This window comes from Andrena cerasifolii, chromosome 3 (genome assembly GCF_050908995.1).
Source record: "Andrena cerasifolii isolate SP2316 chromosome 3, iyAndCera1_principal, whole genome shotgun sequence".
NCBI lineage: Eukaryota > Metazoa > Arthropoda > Insecta > Hymenoptera > Andrenidae > Andrena > Andrena cerasifolii.
Genome location: NC_135120.1, coordinates 22,441,786 through 22,457,313, shown reverse-complemented (window position 1 = coordinate 22,457,313; position 15,528 = coordinate 22,441,786). Strand labels below are relative to the sequence as shown.

Below are 15,528 nucleotides of genomic sequence, written 5' to 3'. Positions count from 1 at the left end.
AAATGGCCCAGGTGGCCCTGGGGGGCTTCTAAGCAGGGGCCCAGACGGCAGAGATGGGCAAAGAATTATTTTAAATAAAAAATTGATTTCGAATAAAAGACAAAAATTTTAGTCGAGACTCGTCAAATAAAAATAACTTTGGGTTATTTTTATTCCGAGCGCCTCAAATACTTTTTTTATTCGATAAGAATTCATTCGACGGCAACGCATGATTTTTTTTATTTGACGGGAATTCATTTTAAGCTTCGAATGGTTTTCTCAGTTTCATTCGTACTTTTATTCGAAAATTATTCGAAGTTCGAATAACTTTGGGCGAGCCTCGAGCGTCTTTGACAGAAGCCGCCGGCTTCTCGAGCCGAACGACATTGTATCGTTCACCCGTCTAATCTGCAGCGCGGAGTTGCTCGGCGATGCGTCATCGATTATACAGAAACGGAATTTCTGTATTTTTCGTCGTATCAATACTTAGAAGATACAAACATGGAGGAAGCATGCAATGGGCGAAAATGTAGACGGCGGTAAAAAGAGAAAAATATTCATGAGAGACACCCTCTCTCTTTCTAGCCCCAGGGGCGACAGCATTTTTTTTTATGTTAGAAAGAGAGGCGGTGTCCCCCATGTATATTTTTCTCTTTCTACCGCCGTCTATATTTTCGCCCCTTGCATGCTTCCTCCATGTTTATAGGCTCTAAGTATCATATGTACATAAGTACATACAGTCTTCCGATTGTTGAAAAGCCTTTGTGCTCGGATTATCGGGAAAGACCTACCCACCCCACTGTTTTGCTTTCTCACTGTGAGCGAGGACCTTCGGGCCCCCGTAGACCGCCCGTTGACAGCCGAAAGCAATAAAACCGACGAGCCACATAAATGTTCATATTTTTGATAAGTGTTGATGAAAGTATTACTAATGGATTTTTTAGGGTTTCCCGACGAAAATGATACCAAACCTGACATAATTTGAACTATAATTAACGATATTAGGCATACAATTAGTTTGCAGGATTGAAAGCCCGTTTCGTTAAAAGTACTCTGATTTTAATTTCTTTTTTGGTCAATTTAATCAGGAAAACGCAAGGAATCCATTGGTGTCACTTTCGTATTGATACGACGAAAAATAAAGAAATTCCGTTTCTGTATAATTGATGACACATCGCCGAGCAACACCGCGCTGCAGATTAGACGGGTGAACGATACAATGTCGCTCGGCTCGAGAAGCCGGCAGCTTCTGTCAAAGGCGCTCGAGGCTTGCCCAAAGTTATTCGAACGTCGAACAACTTTCGAATAAAAGTACGAATGAAATTGAGAAAACCATTCGAAGCTTAAAATGAATTCCCGTCGAATAAAAAAAATCATTCGTTGCCGTCGAATGAATTCTTGTCGAATAAAAAAAGTATTTGAGGTGCTTCGAATAAAAATAATCCAAAGTTATTTTTATTCGATGACTAATAAAGATAAAGTCTCTTTTATTTGATACGTTATTTAAATAATGCCCATCTCTGCCAGACGGCAACTGCTCCTCGGCCGCCCATTAAATCCGCCACTGACTGTCGTCCTACTAAAGGAACGACCAACGTAACCTAAAGAAGAGTGACTTACTTAATCGGTGACCATGAATGAGAATAGCTTGATATTCGTAGTACTTAATGTCCCTGGAGACTCACTAACTGTACAATCAACTGAAAATAAAGTATTACGATGGGATCTGTTAAGTTACTGGCAAGATCGTACGGGTGACGATATTATTAACACGTGCGTTAAGAGCAGAATGAGTGTAATACATAAATTAAGAAACGATTGTATACATATCGATATTACTGTAAATACATTACTATATTTAGATAAATATAATTAGGGATAGCATACGTGAGGTATAGAATAGATGAAATATGAAATGTAAATTTTTTTCACACGGCTCGAAGTCTCCGAAACAATTTACCATTTTCGTATCGCATGCGACATTATCGATCCGGAATAGAATAAGAATACCATCGCAACGCCACTAGCGGTTAGAAGTAACATTAAATAAAGTGAGATTACCAGTCCTTTTTATCATGTAAGCACGATTTATATTCCCCTATAAAAATTCGTCGTTACCCCAAACATTTCTTGCTATGATTTAGAGCAAATCAATGTCAATACTGTTCCCACATAGTGGCAAATATTAGAAAAAGTTGTGTAGAAATCGGTCCTCTGGGTGAACGGTGACTCTGGAAACTAATGTAACAGAATCACCGAAGTATTTACCATCGACGAAGTATTTACCTATACCTGGTCTGTGGTATTTACTTCGTCTGTAAAAATTTAAACTTCAAAAAAGAGGAACGAACGTACGGAGAAGCCTGTTTCTTCGCCTCGCAATTCATCGCCGACGTTGTAAATGCATGGACGTGTTATAATAAAGCCCAACCTTTGATCAATCTTTAAATATCTTTGTTCGTTTCTTAATAGTTCTGGTTAATATTCAATAATTAAATTTAGTCCAGTTCAATAATCTTTCGCGAACAGAACCCTTTTGGGTTCCACGGACACCGGACCACATTGAAATTCCCTCAAACAGTCAGAATTCCCAGCCGGCCCCGCAACAGTATAACTGCAGCCATTTTGGAGCAAAATCGGAAATAACATAACCTAAACGTTTATCTATCTCTTTCTATCAGTATTTCTCTCTCTCTTTCTGTCAGTAATTCTGTCTCTTTCTATCAGTATTTCTGTCTCTTTCTATCAGTATTTCTGTCTCTTTCTATCAGTATTTCTGTCTCTTTCTTTTTTACAGTTTCTTTCTCTGTCTACTTCCGCATTTGCTCCAAATCGCGGCAACCAATCTGCGACGATACACGTTGTTCCGATCACTGCCTAGAGGATCGCTACGTAACACGAACTTCTATGAGCTATGTTGGTCTATCCCATGCCTCGTCTATGCCTCGTTTGTGGTATCGCTTAGACTGCATTAAATTAGCGTCTAATTTAGTGAATTTTATTTCTTTAACATTAAGAATGAGAGAGTAACGAATGAATTCAAAGATTGATGTTTAACACTTAACATTCAGTTGGATCTTACTGTACATTAATTTACGTAAATAAACAAGTGTCACTCATTCAATTCAATCCAATTATCCAATTGACAATTCGGATTTTGCGACATTGCGCCCAGATTTAAACAGCATTTGAAATAAAATTGCAATGCAGAAATTATTCGTATGAAATAAGTGTGTGTAATCGAAACAATTAGTAATGAACTGCTGGTTCATGACAAGGACAGGATAAATTGATATAAACGTATAAGTTTATACAAGCTGTGTTTATGTCCCTAAACACATAAATCAGTAGAAGTGATAGAGTGTTTTGTATGAGGACAAATTGTCTCAGTATCTCCTCGCAGAACTTAGAGGTTGTTATAAAAAAATATATAAGTATATTTCGCTATACAACAGACGACAAACATTGATCGACTTATATTTGTATAAGAAACAAAATAAGGAATAGAAATCTCATATGTAAAAAGTGTTGTACATACTTACATATACGTATAAGGATAGCTCCATAGTTATGTCATGAATGCAATATATTTTTGCCTACTAAAATATGACTTCACGATATGAATTTAATAAAGCTAAGAACGAATATCAATACGATGGTAGGCGAAGAAAAGATAATTATGCCTACTCAAAATCACCGTCTAAAATAAGTTCGAATAATCAGACTAGGGAAGGTTGTTCCTCTCGAGAAAACCATAATAAATCTGACAAAGATTACGAAGATATTTATTTCAGTAAATACAAGCATGAACTGAACAAAATATTCTCAGGGAACTTAAATGTAGTACAAGATGTCGAAGATTTCTGGAGATTTGTTAATAAGTACGAAGCTATACAGAAGAAGCTCTGTACACCTTATACCTTGCCTGACTTTTCTTTGAATACAATTGGTATCCCTAAAGCGTACCACAAGCTGCACTGCATAAATTTTCAACTAAGTTTCAATTTCAATGAACTATTCGCACGTGTTCCTCCGATCGAAGCCTTAACAAGAGAGCAATTGTTAAAGTTTCAGAGCGTAATTGTTTTATATTTGGACTTTAAGCAGAAAGAAAAGTTCGCTAAGTTGAAGAAGCTCAGAGAATCCCAAGCGAACTTGCCAGTTAATCAGCATAAGCAGGAGATCGTCGAAGCAATAAAGAAAGAACGGGTAGTTATTATAGCTGGCGATACCGGCTGCGGAAAGTCCACCCAAGTGCCTCAATATTTATACGCAGCAGGTTTCCAGAAAATTGGTAATGATAACACGACTATTAGGGTTTGTTTGTTTTTAAAAACCGGGTTTGAAAACCAGTTTATATTTATAAATTTGTAAAATTCGAAAACCAGTTTTTAAATTAAAAAAAAAAAACGGTTTTATATACTATACTTCCCCGCGTCTATCCTTACTTTGTCCGTTTTTGTTTCCTCCAAAATTAAATATGCTGGTGTATTGAAGTCCAAACCTAAAGTCCACCTTATGTATTTCTCCTGTATTTTCTCTACTTTTTCTGCTTCCCTCCATCCCTAAATTTCTGACGCGTACAGCAAGATACTTTTCACTATGCTTCTGAATATTCTCATTCTTCTCTCAAAATTGTAAAAGATTTATATTTTGTGCGGATTTTAGTTATTTTAGTTGTTTTTTTTCATTTGTTTTTGTATGCAGTCTACTTTATTTTGTTCTATTTTTGTAATTCTATAAATATTAAGGAAACTGAACATTTTTAAAATAAGTACAAATATTTATTTACCATTTTAATTGTATATGTTTTGTGAAAATTCGAAAACCGGTTGAACCGGTTTTTTTGGGAATAGTGGAATTCGAAAACCGGTTTTTTTAAAAGTCGGTTTTTGTATAAACCCTAACGACTATGTCGTCGCTCCGACATTACTGATTCCATTGATAATATTTTCTTACAGGTTGCACGCAACCCAGAAGAATAGCATGTATATCTTTAGCTAAGCGTGTAGCTTTCGAGACATTAACAGAGAACCGCAGTGATGTCGGCTATCAGATCCGTTTCGAGAAACAAAGGAATCAAGAAACCAGAATTACCTTTATAACAGAAGGTCTCCTGTTAAGACAGGTAAAAATGATAATGTAACGAGTCGATACTGTTAGAGATTATACGTAAGACGTTACGATTGTAATACGAGTATTACGTGCTTTGCTTAGTTATCTGGCGAGTCTGAATTATTGCCTTACGATGTAATTGTGCTGGATGAAGTACACGAACGTCATTTACATGGAGACTTTCTCCTTGGCATCATGAAGTGTGTTATTGATCAAAGACATGATTTAAAACTAGTATTAATGTCCGCGACTATTAATATCGAACTGTTTAGTAACTATTTTGCGAAGGAAGATGTTAAAGTAATACAGGTATATTTACAATCATTTGTAAGTTGATAGTTGGGCTTCTTAAACAAACGCACTGATAAATAATTTGTACACACAGGTTCCTGGAAGATTGTATCCTATTCAGTTATTCTATAGACCCGTTACTATAGAAGATATTCGATACAAAAACGACAGATTCAATCCGAGTCCTTACATACAAATATTGCAACTAGTTGATCAGAAATATCCAGGTAAAATATATTTGCCTCTTGTTCGAACTTCGATTTTCGACCATATAATGTCAACAGGTATTTTCAGTGACCGAGAAAGGCGATTTGTTAATATTTTTAAGCGGGATGAGTGAAATTACAGCAGTCGTGGATGCAGCTAAAGAATACAGCCAGAAGAAGAATAATTGGATCGTTTTACCGCTTCATAGCACTTTATCTATCAGTGAGCAAGATAAAGTAAAATTTTGCGAATATATCCATAATATAAAACCTCCTTTATTTGTAGTTATCATACAATTCACACAGTATTTTCTTTTCGAAGGTATTTGATTACGTTCCTGACGGGGTGAGGAAGTGCATTGTGTCTACTAATATAGCCGAGACTTCTATTACCATAGACGGGATCAGATTTGTTATTGATAGTGGGAAAGTGAAGGAGATGAGTTACGATCCATCGTGTAAAATGCAGAGGCTCAAAGAATTTTGGATCAGCAAAGCTAGCGCAGAACAACGGAAAGGAAGAGCTGGTAGAACTGGGCCCGGAGTGTGTTACAGGTGTTATATTAAATTTCAGCTAATGCTTCGTAATGCTCTCATACTTCCACGTAACAGAGGTTTGAAGTAAGAAATATTTTCATACAGATTGTACTCGGAAGAAGAATACATGGCTTTAGAAAAGTATGCAACGCCAGAATTGCAACGAGTGCCTTTAGATTGTTTACTTTTACAAATGATAGCCATGGGGCTTCCGGACGCACGAAAATTTCCATTCATTGAACCACCACCAGCGGAGAGCATAGAGAACTCTATATTATCCTTAAAGGAGCATGTTCGTATATGTTCATTGAATCTTTGCCACGTGCCAAGACAAATAATATAGAAGTATATGCTCTTCATTGTAGGGTGCGCTTACGGACAATGAGAAACTAACATGTATAGGAAAAACGCTTGCACGCCTGCCTGTTGACATAACAATAGGCAAAATGTTAATAATGGGCTCAATATTTCATCAGGTAGAACCAGTATTGTCGCTAGCCGCTGCTTTGAGCATACAGACACCATTTACGAATAGGGCGTACAGGGATTCAGAGTGCGAGGTAATAGAACGTAACTTAAGAACTGTGATTCTTTCAAATCGTATTTCTCAACATAACGAAACACTTTAAAGACATCCAGAAAAAAATTGGAGTCCGATCACGGGGATCCAATAACGCTGCTAAATGCGTTTCGGGAGTGGTTAGAAGTGAAACAACAAAGTTCTCAAGAGTCCAGGGGTAGTGGAAGTAACAGTAGGAAATGGTGTAGAAGAAGAGGCTTAGAGGAACAAAGATTCTACGAAATGACAAAATTGAGAACTCAATTTAAGGAATTACTTCAGGTTAATACCTCTATGAATTTATTAAGCTTATTGTTCATAGGTGTATCGTGAATAAGCTCCTTTACTGTATCATATTTGTAGGATTGTAGTTTATTAAAAAGCCTCCCGGAGCCAAACTCTTCTATGACGAGTACAGAGCGCGCTATGAGGCACGGAGAATTAAAGCTTCTGAAATCTTTGAAAAGAACTTATAAACAAAGCGCGCCTAGGAAGCGAAAGCAATTAAAGCTGGAGTCCTTTGATATACAGTTGGAAGATAACGATCAGGATGACGGTGAAATTGATATAAAAGATGTGGAGTTTCGAATGAGAAATGATCCGAATCAAGTTCAGAATCTATTAACAGCAGCTACTGCGTGTAGTTACAAAGACTTAACGATGCTGAAATTAATATTATGCAGTGGTTTATATCCACAGTTTTCAAGTGCCGATGAATTCAATTATTGTAAGGTAATACGATTTTGTATATTTACATTAGCTTAATCATTTATCCAGGAGTAACGTAAAAAAATCTTTACAGTCAACAAGTGAACAATTATTTCACACAAAAGCAAAACCATACGTTGCCTTACATCCGATGAGTTTCTTTGGGAATCATCCGCAGATATTGCAATTAGAGGAAGCCGATATTGTGTCAATACCAGGATTCAAAAGCAAAACTCCTGTTAGTTCGAAGCATACAATATTAGCGTATCTGTAAGTCTCTGATAATATTTTGAAATAACATAATGAATTTTCCGCTAATTGATTGTATACTACTTCAACTGGTATTAACAGATCTCTTTTGGAAACAACGAAACCATATTTGGTGAATACACTTAGAATGCCAGCTGCGCAAACGTTACTTTTATTCGCCCATGAAGTTGACACCAACAGTACATTTTCAATGTAAGTACGATCATATTGCATCTGTAATAACATCTTTTACACATGAACAATTTCTCTGTTTCGTAGGATCGCATGTGATTCGTGGTTAGCATTAGAATTTCCTATGCCCGATAGTGGTCAAACATTATTAATGAAAGCTACCAAATTACGAAATAAGTGGGACTTTTTATTAAATCAGCAATTACAAGGTATTAATTAGGGGTGGGTTCGAAGCTAATTTTGAAATTCTCGAAACACGAAGTGCTGATTCTTTTGTGTAAGTGGAATATCTTACCTTAAGAACTGGACTAAAACAGAATTTTTGCATAAATTTGTATTGTCCAGAGTTAAAGAATATAGAAACAAAAATTGTATAAGACCGATTCTCTTTATTAATTGATTTTACACTTTTTCTTATCTGGCTTTTCAAGAGTTTTGAATCACGAAAAAGTGCAAAATTTCGACTTTTTGAAACTTTTGGGGTTTCGACGCTTCCAAGAACCCATCCCTAGTATTAAGTGAAGTATAATATGTAGTAACAAGTAATCTTTAACATACATTTTTTAAATGGAATGTCAATGTCACGAATATTCTACAGATTCAAGCTCCAGTAACAGCGAGAAAAAAGATTTCAGCGAAATTGAATACACACTTACTCAGGAACTAATCGAATACATGCACACCACAATTCCATATACAGTGAAACGACTTCTACCGGCTGATCTTAAGACAATATACGTGGGAAGCGGTGAAAATGATATATCCATAAATCCAAATCCATTTCAACCCGACTTTCCAGTAATTGCTAATTCAATCAAAGGAGGTGTTCGTGTAACGAATATCGTTACGTATAATTGGTAAGTCATCAGCAATTAAATCTCTGCACATAAGTGGCAAATTACAAAACATGATAATAATTTGTTGTTTTTAGTTTGAGAGAAACTGAATGGAGTGAAAAGCTCGCCACAGAAATGCTAGAAGTAGAATGGCATTGTCAGAATTGCGAAATGCAGGCAATCCTCACGAACATAGAAAAGTTACAGCATCAAGAAACTTGTACAAAACAGCACACAAAGGAAATTGAGAAACTGCCTTTCTGCATAAAACGTAAACCAAACACACAAGCATACGAATGCCCTGATTGCAAACAAACATTTTACCTGACACCGATTGAAATACTCAAGCATAAGAAGTCTCACATTAAATAATCCCTTTCGCATTGTGTACAGTATCAATCTATAATTTGTATATCAAAAATATATTTATATCGTAATTAATAACTTAAACCGCATTCTTTATTACAAAACAATATATATAAATTTTACATTTACTTATGTATACTTATTATCGGTGTAATAGCGTATTTATGTTAATTACAAAATTTTCGTAGATGCTACAATGTGTATGCAAATTATGTCCATGGTAAAAAGTTTGCAAACATAAAACAACCTAAAACCGTGTATCCTAGAAAGTAAGATAGTATAAGTTTATCTTTCAAAACGTATTTCTTTTGTTTAAAGAAGAATACTTTCCATCTAGAATATACATGTTCTTCATTTTCATACGCAGCGTCATCGTTACACCGATGTTCATTGGATATAGTTAAAGCACAATACCAATATACTAACGGACTTGCTGAACATATTAAACGTGTACTTACTTGAATGTGCACAAAAAGAATGCAAAATATAGTTAAGAATAAACCGTGAATAACAAACACTAACATTTCAATTGGATATTTCTTCGCTTCAATGGAACGCTTATTTTTAACATCGTCGATAAATCCCAATGTGCACAAATACTTTCTGTGCTCATTGAAGTATTCTTTGATACATTTAATCATGATATACAGTATCGGAAATGCTAGTATGAAGTTTGGTATTTGCTTTATTTCATAGTAACTGAAAAATCCTACATTCCAATATTTCTTTTGTATGTAAGAGTATGCTATTGGGATTTTAGCGTGACACCATTCTACTTTGTCGCTGCCTAGTAATATTAAATTATTCGCTGCGCTATAATTAGCAATATGTTCGGGAACAGATATTTCATTAGAACGAGGAACGCAAAATATAATATAGTTATATATTTGTAACAAAACAAACGGAGCAATCGAAATAATTATCGTGTTACACATTGAACAGAAGCTTTGTAAAGTAGATATTGTAAATGCAAACTGAATTAGCGTCTTGAATGAAAGATTTTCGTGCTTTGCCGTGAATCTATGGCACAAGTGTTTCAATCCAAAGTATATAGGAAAACCTATGTTGATCATGCCGTTCGATCTTGTAAGAATAGATAAACCAATCGGAAAATGTACGTATTGATCCAATTTAATCGATCTCAATATACTATAGTACGTCAAATAAGCAAATAAAGACTCTGTGTAAACAGCAGAGAAAAATATAGAAGCTGGGTTTACGCAATAAAGTATTGCTGCCTTATAGGCCACGCTTGTCTTCTGTAATACTGTCTTACTGAGATCGTAAAATATAATGGCAGATTTTACAAAGCATGTGGTATTAACCAATATAGCTGCGATAATTATAGAACTATGAATATTCAGCGTGAAGAATATTTTTCTTATAAACATGGCAACAATTCGAATTAAGATGGGGTATAATGGATAAAAGGCTAAACTGTTTTCGTACGTATAGCCGTACTTAGCGATATGTATAAAGTACTGGCCATCCCATCTTGCGAGACCACCAAATAAAAATGTAACTATATTATCAGGCAATGAAACTCTATCGGAATTATCGATAGGGCTTCTAAATGCATCTGCGCTATGATCGGGGCATAGACAATTAAAAGCGAACTGTAAAATTAAAACTGTTACTCTGCTAATTATCGCAAACCAAAATACTTGTCTTTGTGGTTTATACATTATTACTGTATTACATATTAATTTAATATATCTGTTAATACATATTCTTGGTTATCCAATAATAAACGTCATTCATTCTTCTTGGTTTCTAATTTCCCTTATTTATGATAGAGATATTGCGAGCACGTTATGGACATAGGATGATTCATTTCTGTCCAGAATTCTTATTTTACAAGAGCGTAAAGCTAAAATGAATATTTAAGAAAGTAACGGTTTGATTCAAAATTACTTTAGGAGCTCTAAAATTTATAGTTGATGAATCTATACCACACATTCAACTTGCAAAATATCAAATTTGGTTATTTCGAATATAACTTGAGGAATATATTTTGTTAGATATAACTATGTATGTACAAAAAGGAACCCTCTTTTTACGTATCATTACAGTGTATAAATACTTTAAATGCATATGCATGTATTAGGACAATCTGCAGTTCAAATGTTTAACCTAGTTTAACCTCAAAATGATCCGTAAGATATCTGGTTATTCAATTCTAAAAAAAATATATTCCTTCATTACATACGGATAATAAGTCGAACATAGCAGAACTATAGATTAGAATAATTACCTTTTACAAATACAAATACACTAAACAATGCTTTAGTTATATATAACAGTCGTATCATAACATTGATGTCCACACAGCTCAAACGATTGTGGTTGATCGAGATTAGCGATACGCGATATTTATCGACAACTGTATATCGATATTTGCCTGTCGATATATCGACAACTGTATATCTATATTTGCTTGTCGATATATCGAGAACTGTATATCGATATTTGCCTGTTGATTTTGTATCGATATTTCAAAGCCTAACAAGTGCTCTCAATCTAAACAAGTCACACGTACACAAGCACGCACACACCTTTCACCATTTCTGCCCATTTCAGAGTAGTTTGCGGTCGGTAACGTAGGGAACGACATTGAAATGGTAAAAAAAAATTTTGAGTCGCCAAAAATCCTTCTCGCAAACGTTATTTTTATGCAAAATGAAGCTATTTTCACAATTTCAGCCTAATCGGGTTTGACTAGTTTTCGGAAGTACAGCCGATTGCGAATTCGCTATGAAATGGTAAGCCCACACAAACTCTGGACAGAAAAATACATTGAATGTCCAGTCTATTCTACACCTCGTCTGTGACCACGCGTGGAATATCTTTACTGATCGCCAGACGGTCACAGTAAATGTAGTTACGTGAACAGACGCCAGCAGCAGCGCCGTTTCACAATGAATTCAGATTTCAAATCAATCAAGAACAGTAAGCCATTAGAATTTAAATGGCATGTGTGGCACAAGTGGTTAATAGATTTCACGCTGGGTAGTAGGCACACAGAAGGAGATATGGTAATTATTCTTACTCTTTCATAATTAAGTATTCTAGAAGTTCCTTTAGGTGCAAGAAACTCGAGGTTACTAGTAAAAGGCATTATCTAATTTTCCAATACTCCTCATAAACAAATCGCGATGATCGTGCAGCAGTTACAAGAACAGGTATTCAATAAAATATAAATACACGTATAAGAATAATCACGAAGGGCAGAGCCTTACGATCTCGGAACTTAGGGCTTAATAAAAACAATATACACAAGTCACAGCAAGAATTCAATAACAAAAGATTATTTCAAACCACGAGGAAACATGAAAAACAATTTAATCTCGTGCACACTTATGCCGTATTGGTCGACTAATCTGTCGCAACTATCTTCTTCCTTTCCGTCCCCATTAATCTTTCCTACTACGCATGAACGCGTTACTCGCATTCTAGTACCCTTTTTACGTTCCATAGGCAGTGCCATAAAAACAAAAACGCGGCAACATATTGCGCGGGTACACCGGCGTATAAGTGTTTCACGGAAACGCTAATCTCCCTGTTGGCTCGTGTGTCGGGGAATCGAGACGCAGAGGAACGCCCGTCGACGCAATCGTCTGACGTTTGTCTCCTAACGGTCAGGAATCGCTAGCAACGCGAAGCCGGTTACAAGGTGACATTAATCGGTTACCTCGTGCAGCGGCTGCCTAAACGATCGCGGACTTTCGATTTATTACGAAAGCCCAACGGCCATTCGCTTCTGCATGTGCGCTCGCGCACAGATTCTTGGGAGACTGCACTTATGATAACGTTCGATTTCAAGGCCGCCAATGCACTCTTACCTAACCTCGCGCAACCGGTTTCCTTAGACTCTGCCAATAGTTCGAGCAAAGACGCGCCACCTTCACGCGACGCAAGGAACCATGAAATTTTATATCATTACCATGTGATCAAAACAAAACACAGTCAAGTTTATGCGAATTCACGTTCCGTAGCCAAGTGTCTCGAGTGGGCTCTTCGTTGCGTCATAGCCGAGGAATTTGTACCTCAAATCACTATTGACACTAAGTAGTTATTATTAGATAAATTATTTCTTGCATTCGTCTATATTTAGCATAGGCTATAACTGTTCTTATCAGCAGAAACGGTGAGCTGTCCTTTGTAAACTAATACCTGCAACAGACATTGCAACCTGAGCGTTTACCGTGTTGCAACGAACAGCGCTTACGCATTTCCCCGAGCCTTCCCTGCCTAATTATAATATTCTCTGTTTCATGCTGCCCGTTAACCGGTCCGACCGTATTTCATACTGGCTGATCGCGAAAGGGTCGAGTTCACTTTCACGAGCAGGCGCGCGAGAACCGCGGCTCCGAGGAGTCATTTTTCTTCTCTTTTTTGCGTCCCTTTTTTCCCTGCGAAACAGCAGCGTGTCCTGCGCGAACATTGCGCATACTGCGCGATAGGATCGCGTGTGCGCTCTTCGTCGGCAGCGAGCGGCTTTGTCTACGCCCTGGACGCAAGGCGGTGGAGTTGTAGCTGCATAGGAGCGAGCTGCTGAGACACGCGTTGATCGTGACTAATGTGACCTTCACCCTTGCCTCGTTTCACCGGCTGGTCATTTCTCTCGCAAGTGGCTGGCTAACTTCTTGAGGTAGCGTTGGCCGCTGGCCTGGTTGCTGGCGCTTGGGCGATGGGACCATGCAGGGTTGCATAGCTGACATTTGCATGCGGTGCTTCGTCCAAAGTGCAAGGCTTTGGGTACTCCGTACTTTCAAGTGATTTAGCTAATGCTAACTTGTTTCTTCAGATTGTAGCGGAGAAGGAATGTAGAAAGTAATACCTAAGATGTTAGCTTTGAATTGGTGACCTGCTGGAGATGATATCGGGTAGCATTGACACGCTGGAGGTGATAGTGGAGTCCGTAGAACTTGGAGTGTTCTTCGGGTATTTTGGAGTTCTTTGGCTCCTGAGGTCCTTGGGGTCCTTGAGGTCTGAGAGGTGCATGGGGGTTTTGGAGGTGCTCTGGGGTTCTCAGGGTTCCTGGGGTTCTTGAGATCCTCAATTCTTCGAGTCTGTAACGTCTTCAAAGTTTCCGCGGCCCTGAAGTCCTAGAGATCTCTAAGATTCCCTTAGGCCGCGTCCAGATCTGAACCGAACAGCCAACCGAACGCCGCTTATGAAGATCTGGACGCGACCTAAGGGAATCTTAGAGATCTCTAGGACTTCAGGGCCGCGGAAACTTTGAAGACATTACAGGTGTGATTTGACGCAACGTTACATTCAATTAATTTTCATTTGACCAATTTTATAACATCCACGTTTTTCAAAACATGTCCATAAAGAGGAAAAACAGGGCTTGATCCTCCTATTTTTCCAAATTTTTAAAAAGGTGCCTTCAACTATAAAATTGCATTTGTTTAGAACAATTACATAATAAATAAATGGTCAAATATTCGTTTTTATTAAGTGAAATAATTTTTATTAGGTACTCTTATATCTGCACTGTAAGCACCCAAAAGGTCATTTTTATCGGTTTATTAGTTCAACAGTTATAATTTTTGGAAAAATAGTAAACACTATATTTCAAAGAGCTGTAACATCCACAATTTTTGACATTTCGAAAAATCCTTCGAGATATGTTTATATACCCCTAAAGACTACAACATATCCAAGTTGCAGCAAAATCCGAAATGTTCCTCCGAAAAGTGTCCGACTTCGCGTGGAATGACCCACCCGATACCTTTTACGACGACGGAACTGACACGGAACGGATATGTGTGCGCAGACCTTTAGGGAGTGGCGTTCGGTTCAGATCTGGACGCGGCCTTAGGTTCAGGAGGTCCCCGGATCCTACAGGTGCCGGACCTCCTAGAAGTCTAGAACCTCCACTTCTCTCCAGTATTCCTCTTTCACTTCCTAAACAATTACAACTTCGCCTCGAATTTGCAGTCGCTACAAGTGGCGCCGTCGGGAACAGCTGATGTAAATCGCCACTCGAAGGATCTACCCTTCTCTCGATCGTTTACAAACCGCAACGGAACCGTTCCTCGGTCGCGGCGATCTTTTCAACGGGACACTGAATATCGTCAGAAGACGGTGGAATCACGTAACGCTTCGGTAACATTACTTAACGTCGATTAAGCGTTTTTCTTTTGCATCGGGGCCAGCGCCGATTCGCACGATAGCCGTGCCATTTCTTTCCCGCGCGGTCGCGCGATATCAGAACTTTCACGCTCGAAATGCTGGCCGATAGATTGCGAAATCAGATGATATTTGCACAACCGCCGCGGCTTACCGTTCGCTTATATCAAATGCCAATTACACGAACAGTGATAACAAGCCTCTGTTAATTGCACCTATCGATATCTCAGCCGGAAGAAACGCAGATCGATGTATTAGACGAATTATGGGCCACTTGTGTTCATCAAGGTCGTAATTGGTACCATGAATACAAAGCAACTGTAGAAACGAGATAGCCTACTCTGCGGGG

General features: G+C 37.7%; 3 protein-coding genes across 9 annotated transcripts in view; 2 read left to right on the top strand and 1 right to left on the bottom strand.

The window, feature by feature from the left end:
• Positions 1-2,895: 2,895 nt before the first annotated feature.
• On the top strand, positions 2,896-9,122 carry LOC143366922 (putative ATP-dependent RNA helicase DHX34). Of its 3 annotated transcripts, XM_076808391.1 has the most exons (15): positions 2,898-4,273; positions 4,941-5,107; positions 5,197-5,403; positions 5,480-5,612; positions 5,680-5,828; positions 5,914-6,146; positions 6,234-6,420; positions 6,494-6,688; positions 6,760-6,969; positions 7,051-7,419; positions 7,490-7,665; positions 7,747-7,857; positions 7,924-8,045; positions 8,435-8,693; positions 8,768-9,122. In XM_076808391.1, the coding sequence occupies exons 1-15, from the start codon at positions 3,586-3,588 to the stop codon at positions 9,042-9,044; spliced, it is 3,483 nt and encodes a 1,160-aa protein (XP_076664506.1). In that variant the 5' UTR covers positions 2,898-3,585; the 3' UTR covers positions 9,045-9,122. The 3 variants fall into 3 exon arrangements, with proteins under 3 accessions (XP_076664507.1, XP_076664508.1, XP_076664506.1); XM_076808392.1 differs by lacking the exon at positions 8,768-9,122 and having other exon boundaries at positions 2,896-4,273; positions 7,924-8,058; positions 8,435-8,565; XM_076808393.1 differs by lacking the exons at positions 7,924-8,045; positions 8,768-9,122 and having other exon boundaries at positions 2,896-4,273; positions 8,435-8,582.
• Positions 9,094-11,402, bottom strand: Pig-v (phosphatidylinositol glycan anchor biosynthesis class V). 2 transcript variants are annotated; one of them, XM_076808401.1, is made up of 2 exons: positions 11,293-11,402; positions 9,094-11,217 (listed from the first exon to the last, which is right to left on the bottom strand). In XM_076808401.1, exon 2 carries the CDS (start codon positions 10,721-10,723, stop codon positions 9,248-9,250), a length of 1,476 nt encoding a protein of 491 aa, XP_076664516.1. In that variant the 5' UTR covers positions 10,724-11,217; positions 11,293-11,402; the 3' UTR covers positions 9,094-9,247. The 2 variants fall into 2 exon arrangements, with proteins under 2 accessions (XP_076664516.1, XP_076664517.1); XM_076808402.1 differs by having other exon boundaries at positions 9,094-10,908; positions 11,293-11,384.
• A 636-nt stretch (positions 11,403-12,038) lies between these two features.
• Positions 12,039-15,528, top strand: part of Tsl (membrane-attack complex domain containing protein torso-like) — a 30,534-nt gene continuing 27,044 nt past the window's right edge. For all 4 annotated transcript variants that reach the window (XM_076808412.1, XM_076808411.1, XM_076808410.1 and 1 more), the window contains exon 1: positions 12,039-12,073. The gene's annotated coding sequence lies outside the window, so the exon portion shown is untranslated. The remainder of the gene's footprint in view (positions 12,074-15,528) is intronic.